Source organism: Scyliorhinus torazame, chromosome 22 (genome assembly GCF_047496885.1).
Source record: "Scyliorhinus torazame isolate Kashiwa2021f chromosome 22, sScyTor2.1, whole genome shotgun sequence".
Taxonomy (NCBI): Eukaryota; Metazoa; Chordata; class Chondrichthyes; order Carcharhiniformes; family Scyliorhinidae; genus Scyliorhinus; species Scyliorhinus torazame.
Window position 1 is genome coordinate 30723665 of NC_092728.1, and position 22688 is coordinate 30746352.

The 22688-nt window shown below is 50.7% G+C and overlaps 1 protein-coding gene across 2 annotated transcripts in view; it reads right to left on the minus strand.

The window, feature by feature from the left end:
• The window catches only part of LOC140398986 (coiled-coil domain-containing protein 120-like), a 197520-nt gene that overhangs the window by 53114 nt on the left and 121718 nt on the right, over positions 1–22688 (minus strand). The window contains exons 9-10 of one of the 2 annotated variants that reach the window (XM_072488014.1): positions 16633–17060; positions 13102–15539 (exon numbers count right to left, since the gene is read on the minus strand). In XM_072488014.1, the coding sequence (XP_072344115.1) occupies positions 15394–15539; positions 16633–17060 (574 nt within the window). In that variant the 3' untranslated portion in view covers positions 13102–15393. Of the gene's footprint in view, positions 1–13101; positions 15540–16632; positions 17061–22688 lie in introns of those variants that run through there. The other variant, XM_072488013.1, reaches the window with a different exon arrangement.

Consider the following 22688-nt stretch of genomic DNA (forward strand, 5'->3'; position numbering starts at 1 on the left):
GTTTGTAGAGGCTGCAGGAGGGTGCAGAGATAGGGAGGGATATAGGTGTTGGAGGAGGTTTCAGAGATAAAAACGGTTGGGCTGGAGGAGGTTACAGAGATAGGGAGGGTTGTCGGGACTGGAAGGGGTTAAAGAGATAGGGAGGGTTGTAGGGGATGTAGAAGGTTACGCAGATGGGGACAGTTATGGGGTACTGGATAGATTACAGAGATAGGGAGGATTATTGGGCTGCATGAGGTAACATGTAGGAGCACGAGGGTTGTTTGGGCTGGAGGAGTTTCTGGATATAGAGACATAGAATGTATAGTGCAGAAGGAGGCCATTCGTCCCATCGAGTCTGCACCGATCCACTGAAGACTTCACTTCAACCCTATCCCCTAAACCCAATAACCCGTCCTAGCCTTTTTTGGACACTAAGGGCAATTTAGCGTGGCCAATAAGGGGCATCTTGACAAATACATGAATAGAGGGATACGGACCCAGGAAGTGTAGAAGATTGTAGTTTAGTCGGGCAGCATGGTCGGAACGGGCTTGGAGGGCCGAAGGGCCTGTTCCTGTGCTGTACATTTCTTTGTTCTTTGTTCAGTCCACCTAACCTGCACGTCTTTGGACTGTGGAAGGAAACCGGAGCACCCAGAGAAAACCCACGCAGACACGGGGAGAACGTGCAGACTCCGCACCGAGTGTGACACAGCAGGGAACCGAACCTGGGACCCTGGTGCTGTGAAGCCACAGTGCTAACCACCAAGCTACCGTGCTGCCCTAGAGAAGGCTATTGGGCTGGAGGAGGTGACCGAGAAAGGGAGGGTTACTGGGTTGGAGGAAATTCCAGAGATAGCGAGGGGTGCAGGGGCTGGGTGAGGTAACAGAGGCAAAGGGGGATATTGGGCTGGAAGAGGTTACAGAGATAGGGAGGATTGTTGGGCTGAAGGAGGTTACAGAGATAGGGAGGGTTATTGGGCTGAAGGAGGTTACAGAGATAGGGAGGGTTGTTGGGCTGAAGGCGGTTACAGAGATAGGGAGGGTTGTTGGGCTGAAGGAGGTTACAGAGATATAGAGGGGTGTAGGGGCTGGGTGAGGTTACAGATAGGGAGAGAGAGGGATGTTGGGATGGAGGAAGTTACAGAGATAGGGTTGTTGGGCTGAAGGAGGTTACAGAGATGGGGGGGGGGGTTGTGGATGCTGGGTAATGCTACAGACAGTGAGGTTAAGGAGCTGGAGGAAGTTACAGAGATGTTCAGTGGCTAGAGGACGTTACAGAGATAGGGAGGGTCGTTGGGCTGAAGGAGGTTACAGAGATAGGGAGGGTTGTTGGGCTGAAGGAGGTTACAGAGATTGGGGGGGGGGGGGTGTTGTGGATGCTGGGTAATGCTACAGACAGTGAGGTTAAGGAGCTGGAGGAAGTTAGAGATGTTCAGTGGCTGGAGGACGTTACAGAGATAGGGAGGGTTGTAGGGACCATAGGAGATTAGAGGTAGGGAGGGCTGGAGGAGGTTAGGGAGATAGGGTAGAGGTGTAGGAGCTGGAGGTGGTCACAGAAAAATGGAGGGTTAGAGGGACTGGAGGAGGCGATAGAGATGGAAAGGTTGTGGGGCTTGGGGAGGGGTTACAGAGATGGGGCTGGTTATTGGGTCTGGAGGAGTTTCCCGATAGCGTGAGGTTTTCGGACTAAAGCAAGTTACAGTGATAGGGATGTTTGTAGGGGCTGGAGGAGGTTACAGTGCAGGGGAGGGTTGTAGATACTGAAGGAGGTTACAGAGATAGGGAGGGCTGCAGGGGCTGGAGGAGATTGCAGGGATGCTGAGGGTTGAAGAGGCTGGAGGAAGTTAAAGGGATAGGGAGGATTGAAGAGGCTGGAGGAGTTTACAGAGATAAGCAGGGCCGTAGTTGCTGGAGAAGCTTACAGGTATGGGGAGGGTGATAGGGTCTTTAGAAGGTGACAGAGATGGGAAAGGCTGGAGGAGATTTCAGGGATTGGGAGGGTTGTAGGGGCTGGAGGACAATACAGGGATCATAGTCATAGATTTTACAATGCAGAAGGAGGCTGATCAGGTTTGCACCGGACCTTGGAAAGAGCTTCATACTTAATTTTAGCATGGCCATTTCACCTAACCTGCACATCTTTGGACTGTGGGAGGAACCCGGAGTACCTGGAAGAAACCCACGCAGACATGGGGAGAAGGTGCAAACTCCACACAGACACCCAAGGCCGGAATTGAACCCAGGACCCTGGAGCTATGAGGCAGCAGTGCTAACCACTGTGCCGCCATGCCGAGGCTTGTAGTGGCTGGAGGATGTTACAGGGCTGGAGAGAGTTGCAGAGGTTAAGGGGCGACCAGAACAAGGTCTGTGAATTGAAGAGTTTTCAACAGCCTGGAGAAGATGAACCCAATATCTGGGAAAGGCCTATTAAAGGGAGCCTTTTGTACAAAGTTCTCTCTAAAAGATGCATTCATGAATTGGGGAGATACCCCCTTCCCTAGCGAGTTGCTGGAATGTGGAATGCACTCCCGTAAGCAGCTGTTTGAGCTGAATGCCGAGCATCAAACAGGGAGCTGGACAAACCCATGAGGAAAAGAGGAATAGACAGGTGGGGTGGGTAGTTCATGTGAAGCGCAAACACTAGCCTGGAGCTGATGGACGGAATGGCCTGCCTGGGTGCTGCGAATTATCTGTAAACACAAACTGAAAACCCAGCAAAGCAAGATTTTCCATTTGATGCTGCCTTCTCTGATGGCAGGGGGCTCGCTGTGCCATCTTGTCGCTGTGCCATCTTGCCGCCCCTACCAGTATAATCACAAAGCGATCTTGTTGAAGTCACCAAGAAGTCTTCATGAAGCTGACCAAACCCGTGCAAGTGGAGGGTTGGACCCCGAATCAGCACATCCTCCAGGTTATTTGGGAGGCCTAAGGGGGGGGGAGGCATCCATATCAAGGACAGCATAAAAGCGAAAGAAAAAGCATACAAGGTGGCGAGGATTAGTGGGAAGCCAGAGGACTGGGAAGCCTTTAAAAGCAAGCAAAGAACAACTAAAAAAGCAATAAGGGGGGTGAGCGGAGATGCAATTTGAATGTAAGGTAGCTAGTAATATAAAAGTTGGCAAGAGATCTTTTCAATATATAAAAGGTAAGAGAGAGGCAAGAATAGACATTGAACCATTGAAAAATAAGGCTGGAGAAGTAGTAATAGGATTACACCAGTGGGACACCAGACCTTCAGGAGAATCGGGGCAGAGGTGAGTGTACTGGCCATCACTAAGGAGAAGGTTCTGGAGAAACTGAAATGTCTGAAGGTGGATAAGTCACCTGGACCCAGGGTTCTAAAGGACATAGTGAGGAAATTGTGGAGGCATTAGTGATGATCTTTCAGGAATCACTGGAGGCAGGAAGGGTCCCAGAGGACTGGAAAGTGTCGAATGTAACACCGCTGTTTAAGAAGGGAGGATGGCAGAAGATGGGAAATTATGGGCCGGTTAGACTGACTTCAGTCATTGGTAAGATTTTAGAGTCCATTATTAAAGATGAAGTCGCGTTAAAGATAAACATTAAAGATGAGTTCTTGGAAGTGCATGATAAAATAGGACTTCATCAAGGGGAGGTCATGTCTGACAAATCTGTTAGAGTTCTTTGAGGAAGTAACAAGGAAGTTAGGCAAAGGAGAACTAGTGGATGTGATTTATTTAGATTTCCAGAAGGCCTTTGACAAGGTGCCGCATAGGAGACTGTTTAAAAAGTTAAGAGTCCATGGTCATAAGGGTAGAGGATTGACTGACTGGCAGAAGGCAGAGAGTGGGCATAAAGGGGTCTTCTTCAGGATGGTAGCCGGTGACTAGTGGTGTGCCTCAGGGGTCTGCTGGGACCACAACTGTTCATAATATACATCAATGATCTGGAAGAAGGAACTGAAGACATCAAGGATGTCTCGGAGCGGCTGCAGGGCATTCTGGAGGGGGAGGGTGAACAGCCAGCTGTCGTGGTGCATATAGGCACCAACGATATAGGTAAAAAACGGGATGAGGTCCTACAAGCTGAATTTAGGGAGTTAGGAGTTAAACTAAAAAGTAGGACTTCAAAGGTAGTAATCTCAGGATTGCTACCAGTGCCACGTGATAGTCAGAGTAGGAATGACAGGATAGCTAGGATGAATACGTGGCTTGAGAGATGGTGCAAGAGGGAGGGTTTCAAATTCCTGGGACATTGGGACCGATTCTGGGGGAGGTGGGACCTGTACAAATCGGACGGTCTGCATCTGGGTGGGACCGGAACCAATGTTCTCGGGGGGGTGTTTGCTAGTGCAGTTGGGGAGGGTTTAAACTAATGTGCCAGGGGGATGGGAACCGATGTAGGAAGTCAGTAGGGACAGAAACAAAAGGCAGGAAGGGAGAGTGTGTAAAGCATGACCAGAGAAAGCAGGGCAGAGAGCAAGGAAGGTCTACATTAAACTGCATTTATTTCAATGCAAGGGACCTGACGGGCAAAGCGGATGAACTCAGGGCATGGACGGGCACATGGGACTGGGATATTATAGCTATGACTGAAACATGGCTAAGGGAGGGGCAGGACTGGCAGCTCAATGTTCCGGGGTACAGATGCTATAGAAAGGATAGAACAGGAGGTAAGAGAGGAGGGGGAGTGGCATTTTTGATTAGGGAGAACATCACGGCAGTACTTAGAGGGGATATATCCGAGGGTTCGCCCACTGAGTCTATATGGGTGGAACTGAAAAATAAGAAGGGAGAGATCACCTTGGTAGGACTGTACTACAGGCCCCCAAATAGTCAGCGGGAAATTGAGGAGCAAATATGTAAGGAGATTACAGATAGCTGCAAGAATAATAGGGTGGTATTAGTAGGGGACTTTAACTTTCCCAACATTGACTGGGACAGCCATAGCATTAGGGGCTTGGATGGAGGGAAATTTGTTGAGTGTATTCAGGAGGAATTTCTCATTCAGTATGTGGATGGACCGACTAGAGAGGGGGCAAAACTTGACCTCGTCTTGGGAAATAAGGAAGGGCAAGTGACAGAAGTGCTAGTGAGGGATCACTTTGGGACAAGTGACCATAATTCCATTAGTTTTAAGATAGCTATGGAGAATGATAGGTCTGGCCCAAGAGTTAAAATTCTTAATTGGGGCAAGGCCAATTTTGATGGTATCAGACAGGAACTTGCAGAGGTAGATTGGGGGGAGACTATTGGCAGGCAAAGGGACGGCTGGTAAATGGGAGGCTTTTAAAAATGTGTTAACCAGGGTGCAGGGTAAGCACATTCCCTTTAGAGTGAAGGGCAAGGCTGGTAGAAGTAGGGAACCCTGGATGACTCGAGATATTGAGACTCTGGTCAAAAAGAAGAAGGAGGCATATGACGTACATAAGCAACTGGGATCAAGTAGATCCCTTGAAGAGTATAGAGATTGTCGAAATAGAGTTAAGAGGGAAATCAGGAGGGCAAAAAGGGGACATGAAATTGCTTTGGCAAATAATGCAAGGGAGAATCCAAAGAGATTCTACAGATACATAAAGGGGAAAAGAGTAACTCGGGACAGAGTCGGGCCTCTTAAGGATCAACAAGGACATCTATGTGCAGAGCCACAAGAGTTGGGTGAGATCCTGAATGAATATTTCTCATCGGTATTCACGGTGGAGAAAGGCATGGATGTTAGGAAACTAAGGGAAATAAATAGTGATGTCTTGAGAAGTGTGCATATTACAGAGGAGGAGGTGCTGGAAGTCTTAAAGCGCATCAAGGTAGATAAATCCCCGGGACCTGATGAAATGTATCCCAGGATGTTGTGGGAGGCTAGGGAGGAAATTGCGGGTCCCTTAACCGAGATATTTGAATCATCGGCAGCCACAGGTGAGGTGCCTGAAGATTGGAGAGTGGCGAATGTTGTGCTCTTGTTTAAGAAGGGCAGCAGGGAAAAGCCTGGGAACTACAGACCGGTGAGCCTAACGTCTGTAGTAGGTAAGTTGCTAGAAGGTATTCTGAGAGACAGGATCTACAAGCATTTAGAGAGGCAGTCAGCATGGCTTTGTGCGTGGAAAATCATGTCTCACAAATTTGATTGAGTTTTTTGAGGGAGTGACCAAGAAGGTAGATGAGGGCAGTGCAGTAGACGTTGTCTACATGGACTTTAGCAAAGCCTTTGACAAGGTACCGCATGGTAGGTTGTTGCAGAAGGTTAAAGCTCACAGGATCCAGGGTGAGGTTGCCAATTGGATTCAAAATTGGCTGGACGACAGAAGGCAGAGGGTGGTTGTAGAGGGTTGTTTTTCAAACTGGAGGCCTGTGACCAGTGGTGTGCCTCAGGGATCGGTGCTGGGTCCACTGTTATTTGTGATTTATATTAATGATTTGGATGAGAATTTAGGAGGCATGGTTAGTAAGTTTGCAGATGACACCAAGATTGGTGGCACAGTGGATAGTGAAGAAGGTTATCTAGGATTGCAACGGGATCTTGATCAATTAGGCCAGTGGGCCGACGAATGGCAGATGGAGTTTAATTTAGATAAATGTGAGGTGATGCATTTTGGCAGATCGAATCAGGCCAGGACCTACTCAGTTAATGGTATGGCGTTGGGGAGAGTTATAGAACAAAGAGATCTAGGAGTACAGGTTCATAGCTCCTTGAAGGTGGAGTCGCAGGTGGACAGGGTGGTGAAGAAGGCATTCGGCATGCTTGGTTTCATTGGTCAGAACATTGAATACAGGAGTTGGGACGTCTTGTTGAAGTTGTACAAGACATTGGTACGGCCACACTTGGAATACTGTGTGCAGTTCTGGTCACCCTATTATAGAAAGGATATTATTAAACTAGAAAGAGTGCAGAAAAGATTTACTAGGATGTTGTCGGGACTTGATGGTTTGAGTTATAAGGAGAGGCTGGATAGACTGGGACTTTTTTCCCTGGAGCGTAGGAGGCTTAGGGGTGATCTTATAGAGGTCTATAAAATAATGAGGGGCATAGATAAGGTAGATAGTCAACATCTTTTCCCAAAGGTAGGGGAGTCTAAAACTAGAGGGCATAGGTTTAAGGTGAGAGGGGAGAGATTCAGAAGGGCCCAGAGGGGCAATTTCTTCACTCAGAGGGTAGTGAGTGTCTGGAATGGGCTGCCAGAGGTAGTAGTAGAGGCGGGTACAATTGTGTCTTTCAAAAAGCATTTAGATAGTTACATGGGTAAGATGGGTATAGAGGGTTATGGGCCAAGTGCGGGCAACTGGGACTAGCTTAATTGTAAAAACTGGGCGGCATGGACTGGTTGGGCCGAAGGGCCTGTTCCATGCTGTAGACTTCTATGATTCTATGATTCTATTGCTAAATTTTCAGATGATACAAAGATATGTAGAGTTATTGAGGGGGGGGGGGGCGCAGAAGGACTTGGAGAGTGGGCAAAGAAGTGGCAAATGGAATACAATGGGAGGTTGTGCATTTTGGTAGGAGGAATGGAGGCATAGGCTATTTTCTAAATGGGAAAAGGCTTAGGAAATCAAAGGGACATAGGAGTCAGAGATTCTCTTAAGGTTAACTTGCAGGTTCAGTCGGCAGTTAGGAAGGCAAATGTCGAGAGAGCTAGAGTACAAGAGCAGGGATGTCCTTCTCGGGCAGTATAAGGCTCTGGTCAGACCCCATTTGGAGTATTGTGAGCAGTTTTGGGCCCCGTTTCTAAGGAAGGGTCACTGGAATGAACAGCTTGACAAATGAGGAGCAGTTGAGAACTCTGGGTCTGTACCCAGAGTTTAGAAGAATGAGGGGGGACCTTATTGAAATTTACAGGATGCCGAGAGGCTTCGATATAGACATGGAGAGGATGTTTCCACTAATAGGCAAAACTAGAACCCGAAGGCACCGCCTCAGACTGAAGGGACGATCCTTTAAAACAGAGATGCAGAGGAATTTCTTCAGCCAGAGGGTGGTGAATCTGTGGAACACTTTGCCACAGAAGGCTGTGGAGGCCAAATCACTGTGTGTCTCTAAGACAGAGATAGGTTCTTTAATAAGGGGATCAGGGATTATTAACATAGAATTTACAGTGCAGAAGGAGACCATTCGGCCCATTGAGTCTGCTCCAGCCTTGGAAAGAGCACCCTACCCAAGGTGAACACCGCCACCCTATCCCCATAACCTAGTAACCGCACCCAACACTAAGGGCAATTTATCATTGGCCAATCCACCTAACCTGCACATCTTTGGACTGTGGGAGGAAACCGGAGCACCCGGAGGAAACCCACGCACACACTGGGAGGATGTACAGACTCCGCACAGACAGTGACCCAAGCCAGAATTGAACCTGGGACCCTGGAGCTGTGAAGCAATTGTGCTATCCACAATGCTACCGTGCTGCATTCTGGGGAGAAAGCAGGACAATGAGGATGAGACACCCATGATTGTATGGCGGAGCAGACTCGACGGGCCGAATGGCCTAATTGAGCTCCTAAGTCTTATGGACTGAGTTCCACTCTGGGCTACATGCTGGGAACGGGCGTTAGCCGATTCAGCCTGCTCAGCCAGTCGGTGCTGGTTGTGACGACCATGAAGGCTATGTGGGGATGGTCGATCGATGTCTGCAAGGGGGAGCGCTCATGGAATACGCATCCCCATATTGAGCAGGCGGTGGTTTGCCGAATGGGATCTATTTGGCGGGAATTTAAATCCTGCAGCCCAGAACGGGTGGGTTGGGATGCAAGCATTGTCCACCGAGGGTGTGGCTCTTTTTTTGTTACCCCAATAAACTGGAGTTTTATGAAATACGGTCATGGCTGATTGGACATCTTTTACGCCCAGCAACAGGCTTTCTTACTTCACTGCGAGGGAGGTACTGCACTCGGTCCCCTGTTGTTTTACAGCCAAGATCCTGCCAATCCAGTCAGCCTCCTACATCACAGCGAATCCAAGCTCCCATGCTGAAGCTCCCATCATTGAGCTCATCAGCCCTTCTCAATTAACAGAGAGCTAGGGCAACATGTGGCGCAGTGGTTAGCACTGGGACTGCACCACTAAAGACCCGGGTTCGAATCCCGGCCCTGGGTCACTGTCCGTGTGGAGTTTGCACATTCTCCCCATGTCTGAGTGGGTTTCACCCCCACAATCCAAAAGATGTGCTGGTTAGGTGGATTTCCCACGCTAAACTGCCCCTTAATTGGGAAAAAAAATAATTGGCTACTCTAAATTTTAAAAAGAGAAAAAAAAATTAACAGAGCTGCCCAGGTAGCATGAGGTCTTCCCTGTGTGTGACCAGTTTATTCTGATCGGTTTGTAAACTGTGGTGATCTGTAATGGCCTGGATTTTAGGCCTGATAAAATTGGACGCCAAACTGCCGTCAACTCCAGGCAATGTGATGGGAATTCGAACTTGACTAAAAATCCAAATTTACAACACACCGACATACTGATAGGACATGTCTGAACCTGCCTTTTCAATTACCCATCAGTAGATAATCGGCTCCGTTCATATGCATTTATGTGTTTTGGGTTACCCAGATTGAGACAGACTTGCACCCAGAGTTCCTGGCAACAAGCTAGGTGCAAACTACACCAGAGATGGACGCCTCAGAGTAGGTCCCTGGAGTTCCACCAAGTGGTCATCACCAAGTCCAGAAGGCAAAGGGGTCTTTTTCAGGTGACTCGTGGTATGCCTCAGGGGTCTGTGCTGGGACCACAATTTTTCACAATATACATTAATGATCTAGAAGAAGGAACTGAAGACACTGTTGCTAAGTTTGCAGATGATACAAATACCTGTAGAGGGACAGGTAGTATTGAGGAAGCAAGGGGGATGCAGAAGGATTTGGACAGGCTAGGAGAGTGGGCAGTGAAGTGGCAGATGAAATACAATGTGGAAAAGTGTGAGGTTATGCACTTTGGAAGGAGGAATTTAGGCATAGACTATTTTCTAAATAGGGAAATGCTTAGGAAATCAGAAGCAGAAAGGGACTTGGGAGTCCTTGTTCACGATTCTCTTAAGGTTAACGTGCAGGTTCAGTCGGCAGTTAAGAAGGCAAATGCAATGTTAGCATTCATGTCAAGAGGTCTAGAATACAAGACCAGGGATGTACTTCTGAGGCTGTATAGGGCTCTGGTCAGACCCCATTTGGAGTATTGTGAGCAGTTTTGGGCCCTGTATCTAAGGAAGGATGTGCTGGCCTTGGAAAGGGTCCAGAGGAGGATCCCTGTAATGAAGAACTGGTCGTATGAGGAACGTTTGAGGACTCTGGGTCTGTACTCATTACGAGTTTAGAAGGATGAGGGGGGATCTTATTGAAACTTACAGGATACTGCGAGGCCTGGATCGAGTCGACGTGTAGAGGATGTTTCCACTTGTAGGAAAAACTAGAACTAGAGGACACCATCTTAGACTAAAGGGACGATCCTTTGAAACAGAGATGAGGAGGAATTTCTTCAGCCAGAGGGTGGTGAATCTGTGGAACTCTTTGCTGCAGAAGGCTGTGGAGGCCAAATCACTGAGTGTCTTTAAAACAGAGATAGATAGGTTTTTGATTAATAAGGGGATCAGGAGTTTTTGATAAGTATGTACCGGTCAGGCAGGGAGGAAGGCGTAGAGTGAGGGAACCGTGGTTTACCAAAGAAGTGGAATCTCTTATTAAGAGGAAGAAGGAGGCCTATGTGAAGATGAGGTGTGAAGTTTCAGTTGGGGCGATGGATAGTTACAAGGTAGCGAGGAAGGATCTAAAGAGAGAGCTAAGACGAGCAAGGAGGGGACATGAGAAGTATTTGGCAGGTAGGATCAAGGAAAACCCAAAAGCTTTCTATAGGTATGTCAGGAATAAGCGAATGACTAGGGTAAGAGTAGGACCAGTCAAGGACAGGGATGGGAAGTTGTGTGTGGAGTCTGAAGAGATAGGCGAGATACTAAATGAATATTTTTTGTCAGTATTCACTCAGGAAAAAGATAATGTTGTGGAGGAGAATGCTGAGACCCAGGCTAGAGGAATAGATGGCATTGAGGTACGTAGGGAAGAGGTGTTGGCAATTCTGGACAGGCTGAAAATAGATAAGTCCCCGGGGCCTGATGGGATTTATCCTAGGATTCTCTGGGAGGCCAGGGAAGAGATTTCTGGACCTTTTGCTTTGATTTTTATGTCATCATTGGCTACAGGAATAGTGCCAGAGGACTGGAGGATAGCAAATGTGGTCCCTTTGTTCAAAAAGGGGAGCAGAGACAACCCCGGCAACTATAGACCGGTGAGCCTCACGTCTGTAGTGGGTAAAGCCTTGGAGGGGATTATAAGAGACAAGATTTATAATCATCTAGATAGGAATAATATGATCAGGGATAGTCAGCATGGCTTTGTGAAGGGTAGGTCATGCCTCACAAACCTTATTGAGTTCTTTGAGAAGGTGACTGAACAGGTAGACGAGGGTAGAGCAGTTGATGTGGTGTATATGGATTTCAGTAAAGCGTTTGATAAGGTTCCCCACGGTAGGCTATTGCAGAAAATACGGAGGCTGGGGATTGAGGGCGATTTAGAGATGTGGATCAGAAATTGGCTAGCTGAAAGAAGACAGAGGGTGGTGTTTGATGGGAAATGTTCAGAATGGAGTTCAGTTACAAGTGGCGTACCACAAGGATCTGTTCTGGGGCCGTTGCTGTTTGTCATTTTTATCAATGACCTAGAGTAAGGCGCAGAAGGGTGGGTGAGTAAATTTGCAGACGACACTAAAGTCGGTGGTGTTGTCGACAGTGCGGAAGGATGTAGCAGGTTACAGAGGGACATAGATAAGCTGCAGAGCTGGGCTGAGAGGTGGCAAATGGAGTTTAATGTAGAGAAGTGTGAGGTGATTCACTTTGGAAGGAATAACAGGAATGCGGAATATTTGGCTAATGGTAAAGTTCTTGGAAGTGTGGATGAGCAGAGGGATCTAGGTGTCCATGTACATAGATCCCTGAAAGTTGCCACCCTGGTTGATAGGGTTGTGAAGAAGGCCTATGGAGTGTTGGCCTTTATTGGTAGAGGGATTGAGTTCCGGAGTCAGGAGGTCATGTTGCAGCTGTACAAAACTCTGGTACGGCCGCATTTGGAGTATTGCGTACAGTTCTGGTCACCGCATTATAGGAAGGACGTGGAGGCTTTGGAGCGGGTGCAGAGGAGATTTACCAGGATGTTGCCTGGTATGGAGGGAAAATCTTATGAGGAAAGGCTAATGGACTTGAGGTTGTTTTCGTTGGAGAGAAGAAGGTTAAGAGGAGACTTAATAGAGGCATACAAAATGATCAGGGGGTTAGATAGGGTGGACAGTGAGAGCCTTCTCCCGCGGATGGAAATGGCTAGCATGAGGGGACATAGCTTTAAACTGAGGGGTAATAGATATAGGACAGAGGTCAGAGGTAGGTTCTTTACGCAAAGAGTAGTGAGGCCGTGGAATGCCCTACCTGCAACAGTAGTGAACTCGCCAACATTGAGGGCATTTAAAAGTTTATTGGATAAGCATATGGATGATAATGGCATAGTGTAGGTTAGATGGCTTTTGTTTCGGTGCAACATCGTGGGCCGAAGGGCCTGTATTGCGCTGTATCGTTCTATGTTCTATGTTATGGGGAGAAGGCAGGAGAATGGGGATGAGAAAATATCAGCCATGATTGAATGGCGGAGCAGACTCGATGGGCCGAGTGGCCTAATTCTGCTCCTATGTCTTATGGGTGTTCGATCCCCTAATTGATACCCCATTAGTCGAGGGCCAGAGAAGTTTCTGGAAAGGTGCAAAGGGAAGGGGAGAAAGGTAAACCCCCAAGACATACCTCAGTGAAGACTCGGGTCGGGGGTGACCTTGGGGATTCGGAAGACGAACCAGAGATGGAAGGAAGCAGCCAGCGAGGCTGAACTTCGCAACCACGACCCTGAGGAATGCGAGACTCAGAGAATCAGACCACCGTATGACTGACTCCATCAGCACAGGTACCTTGAGACTTTTTTGTGAATGACATTCAGATAATTTTAGAATTAATGTTGTGTTAAATAAACTTGGCTGAACTTTAACCTTGTGTTGTTCTTTGTCCACCTTGTTAATAAAGGCTTCTGGGTAAAAACTTTGGTTTATGAACAGCTCAAAGTGTCTGATGTTTTACAGATACAACAAAACACAAAGGAGTTTCTTGTGGAATTTATCAGTGAGAATATCCATGTGAACGTACACAAGAGTTTCACTCCTGAGAAAGCAGCTGACAGCAGATATTTCTGTACAACGCTAAAGACTTTGTCCCCCTTAGGCGGGAGGGTGAGCCGAGGTCGGCACCTCCTTTCCAAGCAGCCCATCCAGCTTTTCTCCCCATTGCTGGCCGCTGTGTGGTCCTGGTGTGTGCGTGTGCGTGGGGGGGGGGGGGGGGGGGGGGGGCAGGGTTCACGGCAGGTAGGTCAGCCATCCAGCACTGCACCATTCTGTCCGGTGATTGGAGAAAGACATTGAGGCAGGGCGTAGCAGGGGGTTGGGTTGTATCACGTCCGACATTCACCCACATGCCTTCACTAGGGTAAGGTTCCTCCCCCTCCTTCCCACTCAGGGGTACCCAGGCTGGCTGCTCCAACCACAGCTAATAAATAGCTGCAGTGGGAGAACTCAGCTAACTTAACAGGGTAAGTTGACAAGGGGAGAGGGAGAACGGTCAGCGGGCAGGGCTGGGGTTAGCGGACAGGGCTGGGGTTAGCGGGCAGGGCTGGGGTTAGCGGGCAGGGCTGGGGTTAGCGGGCAGGGCTGGGGTTAGCGGACAGGGCTGGGGTTAGCGGGCAGGGCTGGGGTTAGCGGGCAGGGCTGGGGTTAGCGGGCAGGGCTGGGGTTAGCGGACAGGGCTGGGGTTAGCAAACAGAGCTACGGTCAGCGGGCAGGGCTGGGGTTAGCGGGCAGGGCTGGGGTTAGCGGGCAGGGCTGGGGTTAGCGGGCAGGGCTGGGGTTAGCGGACAGAGCTACGGTCAGCGGGCAGGGCTGGTGTTAGTGGACAAGGCTGGGGTTAGCGGACAGGGCTACAGTCAGCGGGCAGGTCTGGTGGTGAGTGGGCAGGGCTGGGGTTAGCGGACAAGGATGGGGTCAGTGGATAGGGATGGGGTCAGCGGACAGAGCTACGGTTAGCGGACAGGACTGGGGTTAGCGGACGGTCAGTGGGCAGGGCTGGGGGTCAGTGGGCAGGGCTGGGGTTAGCGGACAGGGATGGGGTTAGCGGACAGGGCTGGGGTTAGCGGACGGTCAGCGGGCAGGGCTGGGGGTCAGTGGGCAGTGCTGGGGTTAGCGGACAGGCATGGAGTTAGCGGACAGGGCTACAGTCAGCGGGCAGGGCTGGTGGTGAGTGGGCAGGGCTGGGGTTAGCGGACAGGGCTAAGGTCAGCAGGCAGGGCTGGGGGTCAGTGGGCAGGGCTGGGGTTAGTGGACAAGGATGGGGTTAGCGGATAGGGGGGTCAGCGGGCAGAGCTACGGTTAGCGGACAGGACTGGGGTTAGCGGACGGTCAGTGGGCAGGGCTGGGGGTCAGTGGGCAGGGCTGGGGTTAGCGGACAGGGATGGGGTTAGCGGACAGGGATGGGGTTAGCGGACGGTCAGCGGGCAGGGCTGGGGGTCAGTGGGCAGTGCTGGGGTTAGCGGACAGGGATGGGGTTAGCGGACAGGGCTACAGTCAGCGGGCAGGGCTGGTGGTGAGTGGGCAGGGCTGGGGTTAGCGGACAGGGCTACGGTCAGCAGGCAGGGCTGGGGTTAGCGGACAGGGCTACAGTCAGCGGGCAGGGCTGGGGGTCAGAGGGCAGGGCTGGGGTTAGTGGCAGGGTTAGGGTCAGCAGGCCGAGCTGGAGCCCGAGGAAGGGCACAGGTAAACAGGCAGTGCTGGGGTCTGCGGGCAGTGCTAGGATAAATGGGCAGGGATGGGGTCAGCAGGCAGGGCAGGGGTCAGCGGGCAGGGCTGGGGTCAGCGGGCACGGATGATGTCAGCGGGCAGGGCTGGGGTCAGCGGGCACGGATGATGTCAGCGGGCAGGGATGGGGTCAGCGGGCAGGGATGGGGTCAGCGGGCAGGGATGGGGTCAGCGGGCAGGGATGGGGTCAGCGGGCAGGGATGGGGTCAGCGGGCAGGGATGGGGTCAGCGGGCAGGGATGGGGTCAGCGGGCAGGGATGGGGTCAGCGGGCAGGGATGGGGTCAGCGGGCAGGGATGGGGTCAGCGGGCAGGGTGCGATTTAGTGAAAATTACTCTTCCGGAGAGAGAGTGAGATGAGGGCATCTATGTTTATACCTCTTATTCCCTTCGGTCTCTCTGCCAACTCCTTCCCCTCCCCCCGCACACTCAATGGACCCCCCACCCCCAGGTTCTACAGGAGGGATGCACAGAGACTGCCAACCCAGCAGCAGCTCAGGCTGGTTCCTGCAACTGAACCCTAATCCAATCCAATTGCCACCTGCCCCAAGTCAACTCCACCCGTTCAATCCGCAAGGTGAGTCACACCTGTGACCCCGTGGCGTCACCACAACCTGATGGGATGTCCTCGTTGGTCTCTGCCCAGCCTCCCAATTCACCCGGGGGATCATTGGGGAATAATTTACTCGCACAGCACCTGAGGAACAGGGAGGAGGAAGATTTAGTCAATGCCATTTTCTTGTTTCCATTATTAGCTCCCCCTCTTGGGGACCACTATTCTCCCTCACAAATCTGTTCCTCTTTATTTGGCTTCAGAAGCTTTCACTCTTTTTATATTTCCTGCTGGTTTTCTCAAGACTCCATTTTCTGCCTCTTTATTAATTTTGGGCAATCAGTTGCTGGTTTTCTAAAACATTCCCAGTCCTCAGTCCGACCAGGAAGCTTTCCTTTCAATGGGATACTCTCGTCTCCACTATTTTTAAAATAAATTCCTGTGACTTGCAGTCAGTGAGCCACTAGCCGGGGAGCGAAATCTCTCCCAGCGAAATCCTGCAGAAATTTCATCTCAATCAAATCCCTCCTTTGCCGCTTGAAGGAGAACCCCAGGCTTTGTGAATCACTCCTGCTCACCTTCCAACCCACTCTCCAAGCTCAAGCCCCTCCCCCACACTGCAATCCTCTCCCCCCAACTCCTCCCCCCCGAACCAGCCCCCTTCCACCCCACCAGCCCCCTCCCCAACCAGTCCACCTCCCACCCACCAGCCCACCCCATCAGCCCTCCCCCCCAACCACCAGCCCCCCTCCTCCCCCACCACCAGCACCCCTCCCCCACCCACCCACCAGCCCACCCCCCAACCAGCACCCACCAGCCCACCTCCCCACCAGCCCCCCTCCCCCACCAGCCCTCCTCCCCACCAGCCCTCCTCCCCCCCCAACCACCAACCCTCCTCCCCCCCCAACCACCAGCCCTCCTCCCCCCCCCAACCACCAGCCCTCCTACCCCCCAACCACCAGCCCCCCTCCCCCAACCACCAGTCCCCCAGCACCCCTCCACCCAACAGTCCCGCTCCTCCCCCCCAACAGTCCCGCTCCTCCCCCCCAACAGTCCCCCTCCTCCACCCCCACCAGTCCCCCTCCTCCACCCCCACCAGTCCCCCTCCTCCACCCCCACCAGTCCCCCTCCTTCCCCCCAACCAGTCCCCCTCCTCCCCCCCCAACCAGTCCCCCCCCCACCAGTCTCCCTCCTGCCCCCCCCCCACCAGTCCCCCGCCACCACGTGTTGCCCTTACCTGTGGGGTGGAGCCTGCGGTCCCAGCCCAGCGTGCTGTGTTCCTGCTGGTATCCATACACCGCTGTCCGCATGTACCAGGACCGCAGGCCCTCAAGCGCCAGCGCCCTGTGGATGTCGCGGTCGACCTGCCCACCCATCACACGATGCTGAGCTGTGGAGACTGGCACTGGGTGGCACTGCGAGTGATAGCCCAAGGATGATTGTGGCCCGCTTCGGCCAGTCCGAGTGCTGAAGGATGCTCTTCCCTCCCCCACTGAGCGCCGGCTATGGCGGTTCAAGGCCGCGCTGTTGCTCAGCGTCTCCGAGCTGCTGCTGTGCCGAGTCCTGCCAGGAGCCTGACATGCACCAGTGTCACTCGAGACCTCGGCCTTGGCATCAGTGCTGTCCATGAGATGCTGGCAGTCACCATGAGCTGGGCTCAGATACCTGGGGGAGAAAGAGAGAGTGAGACACACATATAGAGAGAGAGAGAGATACACAGAGGGAGAGAGAGACACACATAGATAGACACAGAGGTTCAGAGAGATAGAAAGTGACAGCGAGCGAGCGATAGACAGCACAGGACAGCGAGTATGTGGGCGACAGGGAGAGCACGTGCAGCAGAGAGATCTTTCCTCATAAGATCTTCCCTCCATACCAGGCAACATTCTGGTAAATCTCCTCTGCACCCTTTCCAATGCTTCCACATCCTTCCTATAATGCGGCGACCAGAATTGCACGCAATACTCCAAATGCAGCCACACCAGAGTGTTGTATCGCTGCAACATGACCTCATGGCTCCTAAACTCAATCCCTCTACCAATAAAAGCTAACACACCGTACGCCTTAACAACCCTCTCAACCTGGGTGGCAACTTTCAGGGATCTATGTACATGGACACCGAGATCTCTCTGCTCATCCGCACTGCCAAGAATCTTACCATTAGCCCAGTACTCAGTCTTCCTGTTATTCCTTCCAAAATGAACCACCTCACACTTTTCAGCATTAAACTCCATTTGCTACCTCTCAGCCCAGCGCTGCAGCTTATCTATGTCCCTGTGTAACTTGTAACATCCTTCCGCACAGTCCACAACTCCACCGACTTTAGTGTCATCTGCAAATTTAGTCACCCATCCTTCTACACCTTCCTCCAGGTCATTTATAAAAATGACAAACAGCAGTGGCCCCAAAACAGATCCTTGTGGTACACCACTAGTAACTGGACTCCAGTCTGAACATTTCCCATCAACCATCACCCTTTGTCTTCTTCCAGCTAGCCAATTTCTGATCCAAACTGCTAAATCACCTTGAATCCCATGCCTCCGTATTTTCTGCAGTAGCCTACCATGGGGAACCTTATCAAACACTTTACTGAAATCCATATACACCCTATCAACTGCTTTACCCTCATCCACCTGTTTGGTCACCTTCTCAAAGAACTCTATAAGGTTTGTGAGGCACAACCTACCCTTCACAAAACCGTGTTGACTATCTCTAATCAAATTATTCCTTTCCAGATGATTATACATCCTATCTCTTATAAACCTTTCCAAGATTTTGCCCACAGCAGAAGTAAGGCTCACTGGTCTATCACCGGGGTTATCTCTACTCCCCTTCTTGAACAAGGGGACAACATTTGCTATCCTCCAGTCTTCTGGCACTATTCCTGTAGACAAAGATAACTTAAAGATCAAGGCCAAAGGCTCAGGAATCTCCTCCCTAGCTTCCCAGAGAATCCTAGGATAAATCCCATCTGGCCCAGGTGACTTATCTATTTTCACACTTTCCAGAATTGCTAACAATTCCTTATGAACCTCAAGCCCTTCTAGTCTAGTAGCCTGAATCTCAGTATTCTCCTCGACAACATTGTCTTTTTCCTGTGTGAATACTGACGAAAAATATTCATTTAGCACCTCTCCTATCTCCTCGGACTCAAAGCACAACTTCCCACTACTGTCCTTTACTGGCCCTACTCTTACCCTAGTCATTCGTTATTCCTGACATATCTATAGAAAGCTTTAGGGCTATCCTTGATCCTACCTGCCAAAGACTTCTCATGTCCCCTCCTGGATCTTCTTAGCTCTCTCTTTAGGTCCTTCCTAGCTAACTTGTAACTCTCGAGCGCCTGAACTGAACCTTCATGTCTCATCTTCACATAAGTCTCCTTCCTCTTGACAAGTGTTTCCACTGCTTTAGTAAATCACGGTTCCCTCACTCGACCACTTCCTCTCTGCCTGACAGGTACATACTTATCAAGGACACGCAGTAGCTGTTCCTTGCACAAGCTCCACATTTCCATTGTGCCCATCCCCTGCAGTTTTCCTCTCCATCCGATGTATCCTAAGTCTTGCCTCATCGTATCATAATTGCCTTTCCCCCAGATATAACTCTTGCCCTGCGGTATATACCTATCCCTTTCCATCACTAAAGCAAACGTAATTGAATTGTGGTCACTATCACCAAAGTGCTCACCTACCTCCAAATCTAACACCTGTACCAAATCCTAACACAGTACCAAATCCAATATGGCCTTGCCTCTCGTTGACCTACCTACATACTGTGTCAGGAAACCCTCCTGCACACATTGGACAAAAACGGACCCATCTAATGTACTCGAACTATAGCGTTTCCAGTCAATATTTGGAAAGTTAATGTCCCCCATAACAACTACCCTGTTGCTTTCGCTCATATCCAGAATCATCTTTGCAATCCTCTCCTCTACATCTCTGGAACTTTTCGGAGGCCTATAGAAAACCCCTAACAGGGTGACCTCTCCTTTCTTGTTTCTAACCTCAGCCCATACTACCTCAGTAGACGAGTCCTCATCTAACGTCCTTTCTGCCACCGTAATACTGTCCTTGACTAACAATGCCACTCCTCCCCCTCTTTTACCACCTTCCTTGAGCTTACTGAAATATCTAAATCCCGGCACCTGCAACAACCATTCCTGTCCCTGCTCTATCCATGTCTCCGAAATGGCCACAACATCGAAGTCCCAGGTACCAACCCATGCCGCAAGTTCACCCACCTTATTCCGGATGCTCCTGGCATTGAAGAAGATACACTTTAAACCACCTTCCTGCCTGCCGGTACACTCCTGCAACTTTGAAACCCTACTCATGACCTCACTACTCTCAACCTCCTGTATACTGGAGCTACAATTCAGGTTCCCAAGCCCCTGCTGAACTAGTTTAAACCCTCCCGAAGAGCATTAGCAAATTTCCCCCCCAGAATATTGGTACCCCTCTAGTCCAGGTGCAGACCATCCCGTTTGTAGAGGTCCCACCTACCCCAGAATGAGCCCCAATTATCCAGAAATCTGAAACCCTCCCTCCTGCACCATCCCTATAGCCACGTGTTCAACTCCTCTCTCTCCCTATTCCTCGTCTCACTATCACGTGGCACGGGTAACAACCCAGAGATAATAACTCTGTTTGCCCTTGATCTAAGTTTCCACCCTAGCTCCCTGAATTCCTGCCTTACATCCCCATCCCTTTTCCTACCTATGTCGTTGGTACCTATGTGGACCACGACTTGGGGCTGCTCCCCCTCCCCCTCAAGGATCCAGAAAACACGATCCAAGACATCACGCACCCTGGCACCTGGGAGGCAACACACCAACCGTGAGTCTCTCTTGTTCCCACAGAATCTCCTATCTATCCCCCTAACTATGGAGTGTCCAATGACTAATGCTCTCCTCCTCTCCCCCTTTCCCTTCTGAGCAACAGGGACAGACTCTGTGCCAGAGACCTGTACCCCATGGCTTAACCCTGGTAAGTCATCCCCCCAACAGTATCCAAAGTATTACTAAGGGGAACGGCCACAGGGGATCCCTGTACTGACTGCTTCCTCCCAGCCGCTCTCACCGTCACCCATCTATCTTTATTCTTCAGAGTAACTACATCCCTGAAGCTTCTATCTATGACCACCTCTGCCTCCCGAATGATCCGAAGTTCATCCAACTCCGGCTCCAGTTCCCTAACGCTGTTTCTGAGGAGCTAGCGATGGGTGCACTTCCCACAGATGAAATCAGCAGGGACACTGACGGGACCCTCACCTCAAACATTCTGCAGGAGGAACATTGTACTACCTTCCCTGTCATCCCCTCCAGATAAAAAAAAAGAAAGAAAGAGATAGCATGACAGAGAGTGAGAGAGAACGAGTGGGTGCCAGAGAGAGAGAGAGAGAGAGCGGGTGCCAGAGAGAGCGCACAACAGAGAGAGGGAGAGCGAGCTCATGACAGAGAGAGCGCACAACAGAGAGAGCTCAAAGACAGAGAGAATGTGCAACAGAGCATGATAGAGAGAGAGCGTGTGCCAGAGAGAGATCGTGTGAATCAGAGAGAGGGCACGAAAGAGAGAGCGTGTGAAGGAGAGAGTGAGCACGCGCAAGAAACAGTGTGTGAAAGAGAAAGAGCGCATGAAAGAGTGCAAGAAAGAGAGAGCAGGCACCAGAGAGAGCGAGAGTGCATGAAAGAGAGAGCGGCGCCAGAGAGAGAGTGGGTGCCAGAGAGCGAGAGAGTGCATGAAAGAGAGCGGGCGCCAGAGAGAGAGCAGGCGGGTGCCAGAGAGAGAGAGTGCATGAAAGAGAGAGCGAGCGCCACAGAGTCAGAGAGAGAGTGTGCGTGAAAGAGAGAGCGGGCACCAGAGAGAGAGCGCAGGCGGGTGCCAGAGAGAGAGCAGTCGAGACAGAGTGCGCGTGACAGAGAGAAAGAGGGAGCGCACGACAGAGAGAGAGCTCAAAGACAGAAAGATGGCATGACAGAGCATGATAGAGAACGAGTGGGTGCCAGAGCGAGTGGGTGCCAGAGAGCGACTGTGCAAAACAGAGAGCGCACAACAGAGAGAGCTCAAAGACAGAGAAAATGCACAACAGAGCATGATAGAGAGAGAGAGCGTGTGTCAGAGAGAGATCGTGTGAATCAGAGAGAGGGCACGAAAGAGAGAGTGCGTGAAGGAGAGAGAGAGAGAGAGAGAGCGCTTGAAAGAAACAGTGTGTGAAAGAGAAAGAGCATGTGAAAAAGAGAGAGAGTGCAAGAAAGAGAGAGCAGGTGCCAGAGAGAGAGTGCATGAAAGAGAGCAGGCGCCACAGAGCGAGAGAGAGCGAGTGCATGAAAGAGAGCGGGCGCCAGAGAAAACGTGGACGGGCTCCAGAGAGAGAGCAGGCGCCAGAGAGAGAGAGAGAGTGAAAGCAGGTGACAGAGAGGGAGAGATAGCGCACGACAGAGAGAATGCACAACAGAACGTGATAGAGAGAGAGCATGTAGCAGAGAGAGAGGGCACGAAAGTGAAAGTGCGTGAAGGAGAGAGAGAGCACATGAAAGAAATAGTGTGAATGAGAAAGTGCTTGAAGGAGAGAGCAGACGCCAGAGAGAGAGTGCATGAACGAGAGAGGTGCGCCAGAGAGAGAGAGAACGGGCGCCGGAGAGAGAATGCATCTGACAGCGAACGCACAAAAGAAAGCAGATGAAAGTATTCCGCTTGGAGGTCGGTGACCAGTGGTGTCCCGCAGGGATCTGTTCTGGGACCTCTACTCTATGTGGTTTTTATAAATGACTTGGATGAGGAAGTCGAAGGGTAGGTTAGTAAGTTTGTCGATGACACGAAGGTTGGTGGAGTTGTAGATAGTGTCGAGGACTGTTGCAGGTTACACAGGACATTGACAGGATGATGAGCTGGGCTGAGAAGTGGCAGATGAAATTCACTCTAGATATATGTGGTGATTCATTTTGAAAGGTTGAATTTGAATGCTGAATACAGGGTTAAAGGCAGGATTCTTGGAAGTGTGGAGGAACAGAGAGATCTTGGGGTCCACGTACATAGATCCCTCAAAGTTGCCACCCAAGTTGATAGGGTTGTTAAGAAGGCGAATGGTGTGTTGGCTTTCATTAACAGGGGGATTGAGTTTAAGAGCTGCGAGGTTTTCCTGCAACTTTATAAAACCCTGGTTAGACCACTTGGAATATTGTATCCAGTTCTGGTCGCCTCATTCTAGGAAGGATGTGGATGCTTTGGAGAGGATACAGAGGAGATTTATCAGGATGCTGCCTGGACTGGAGGACATGTCTTATGAAGA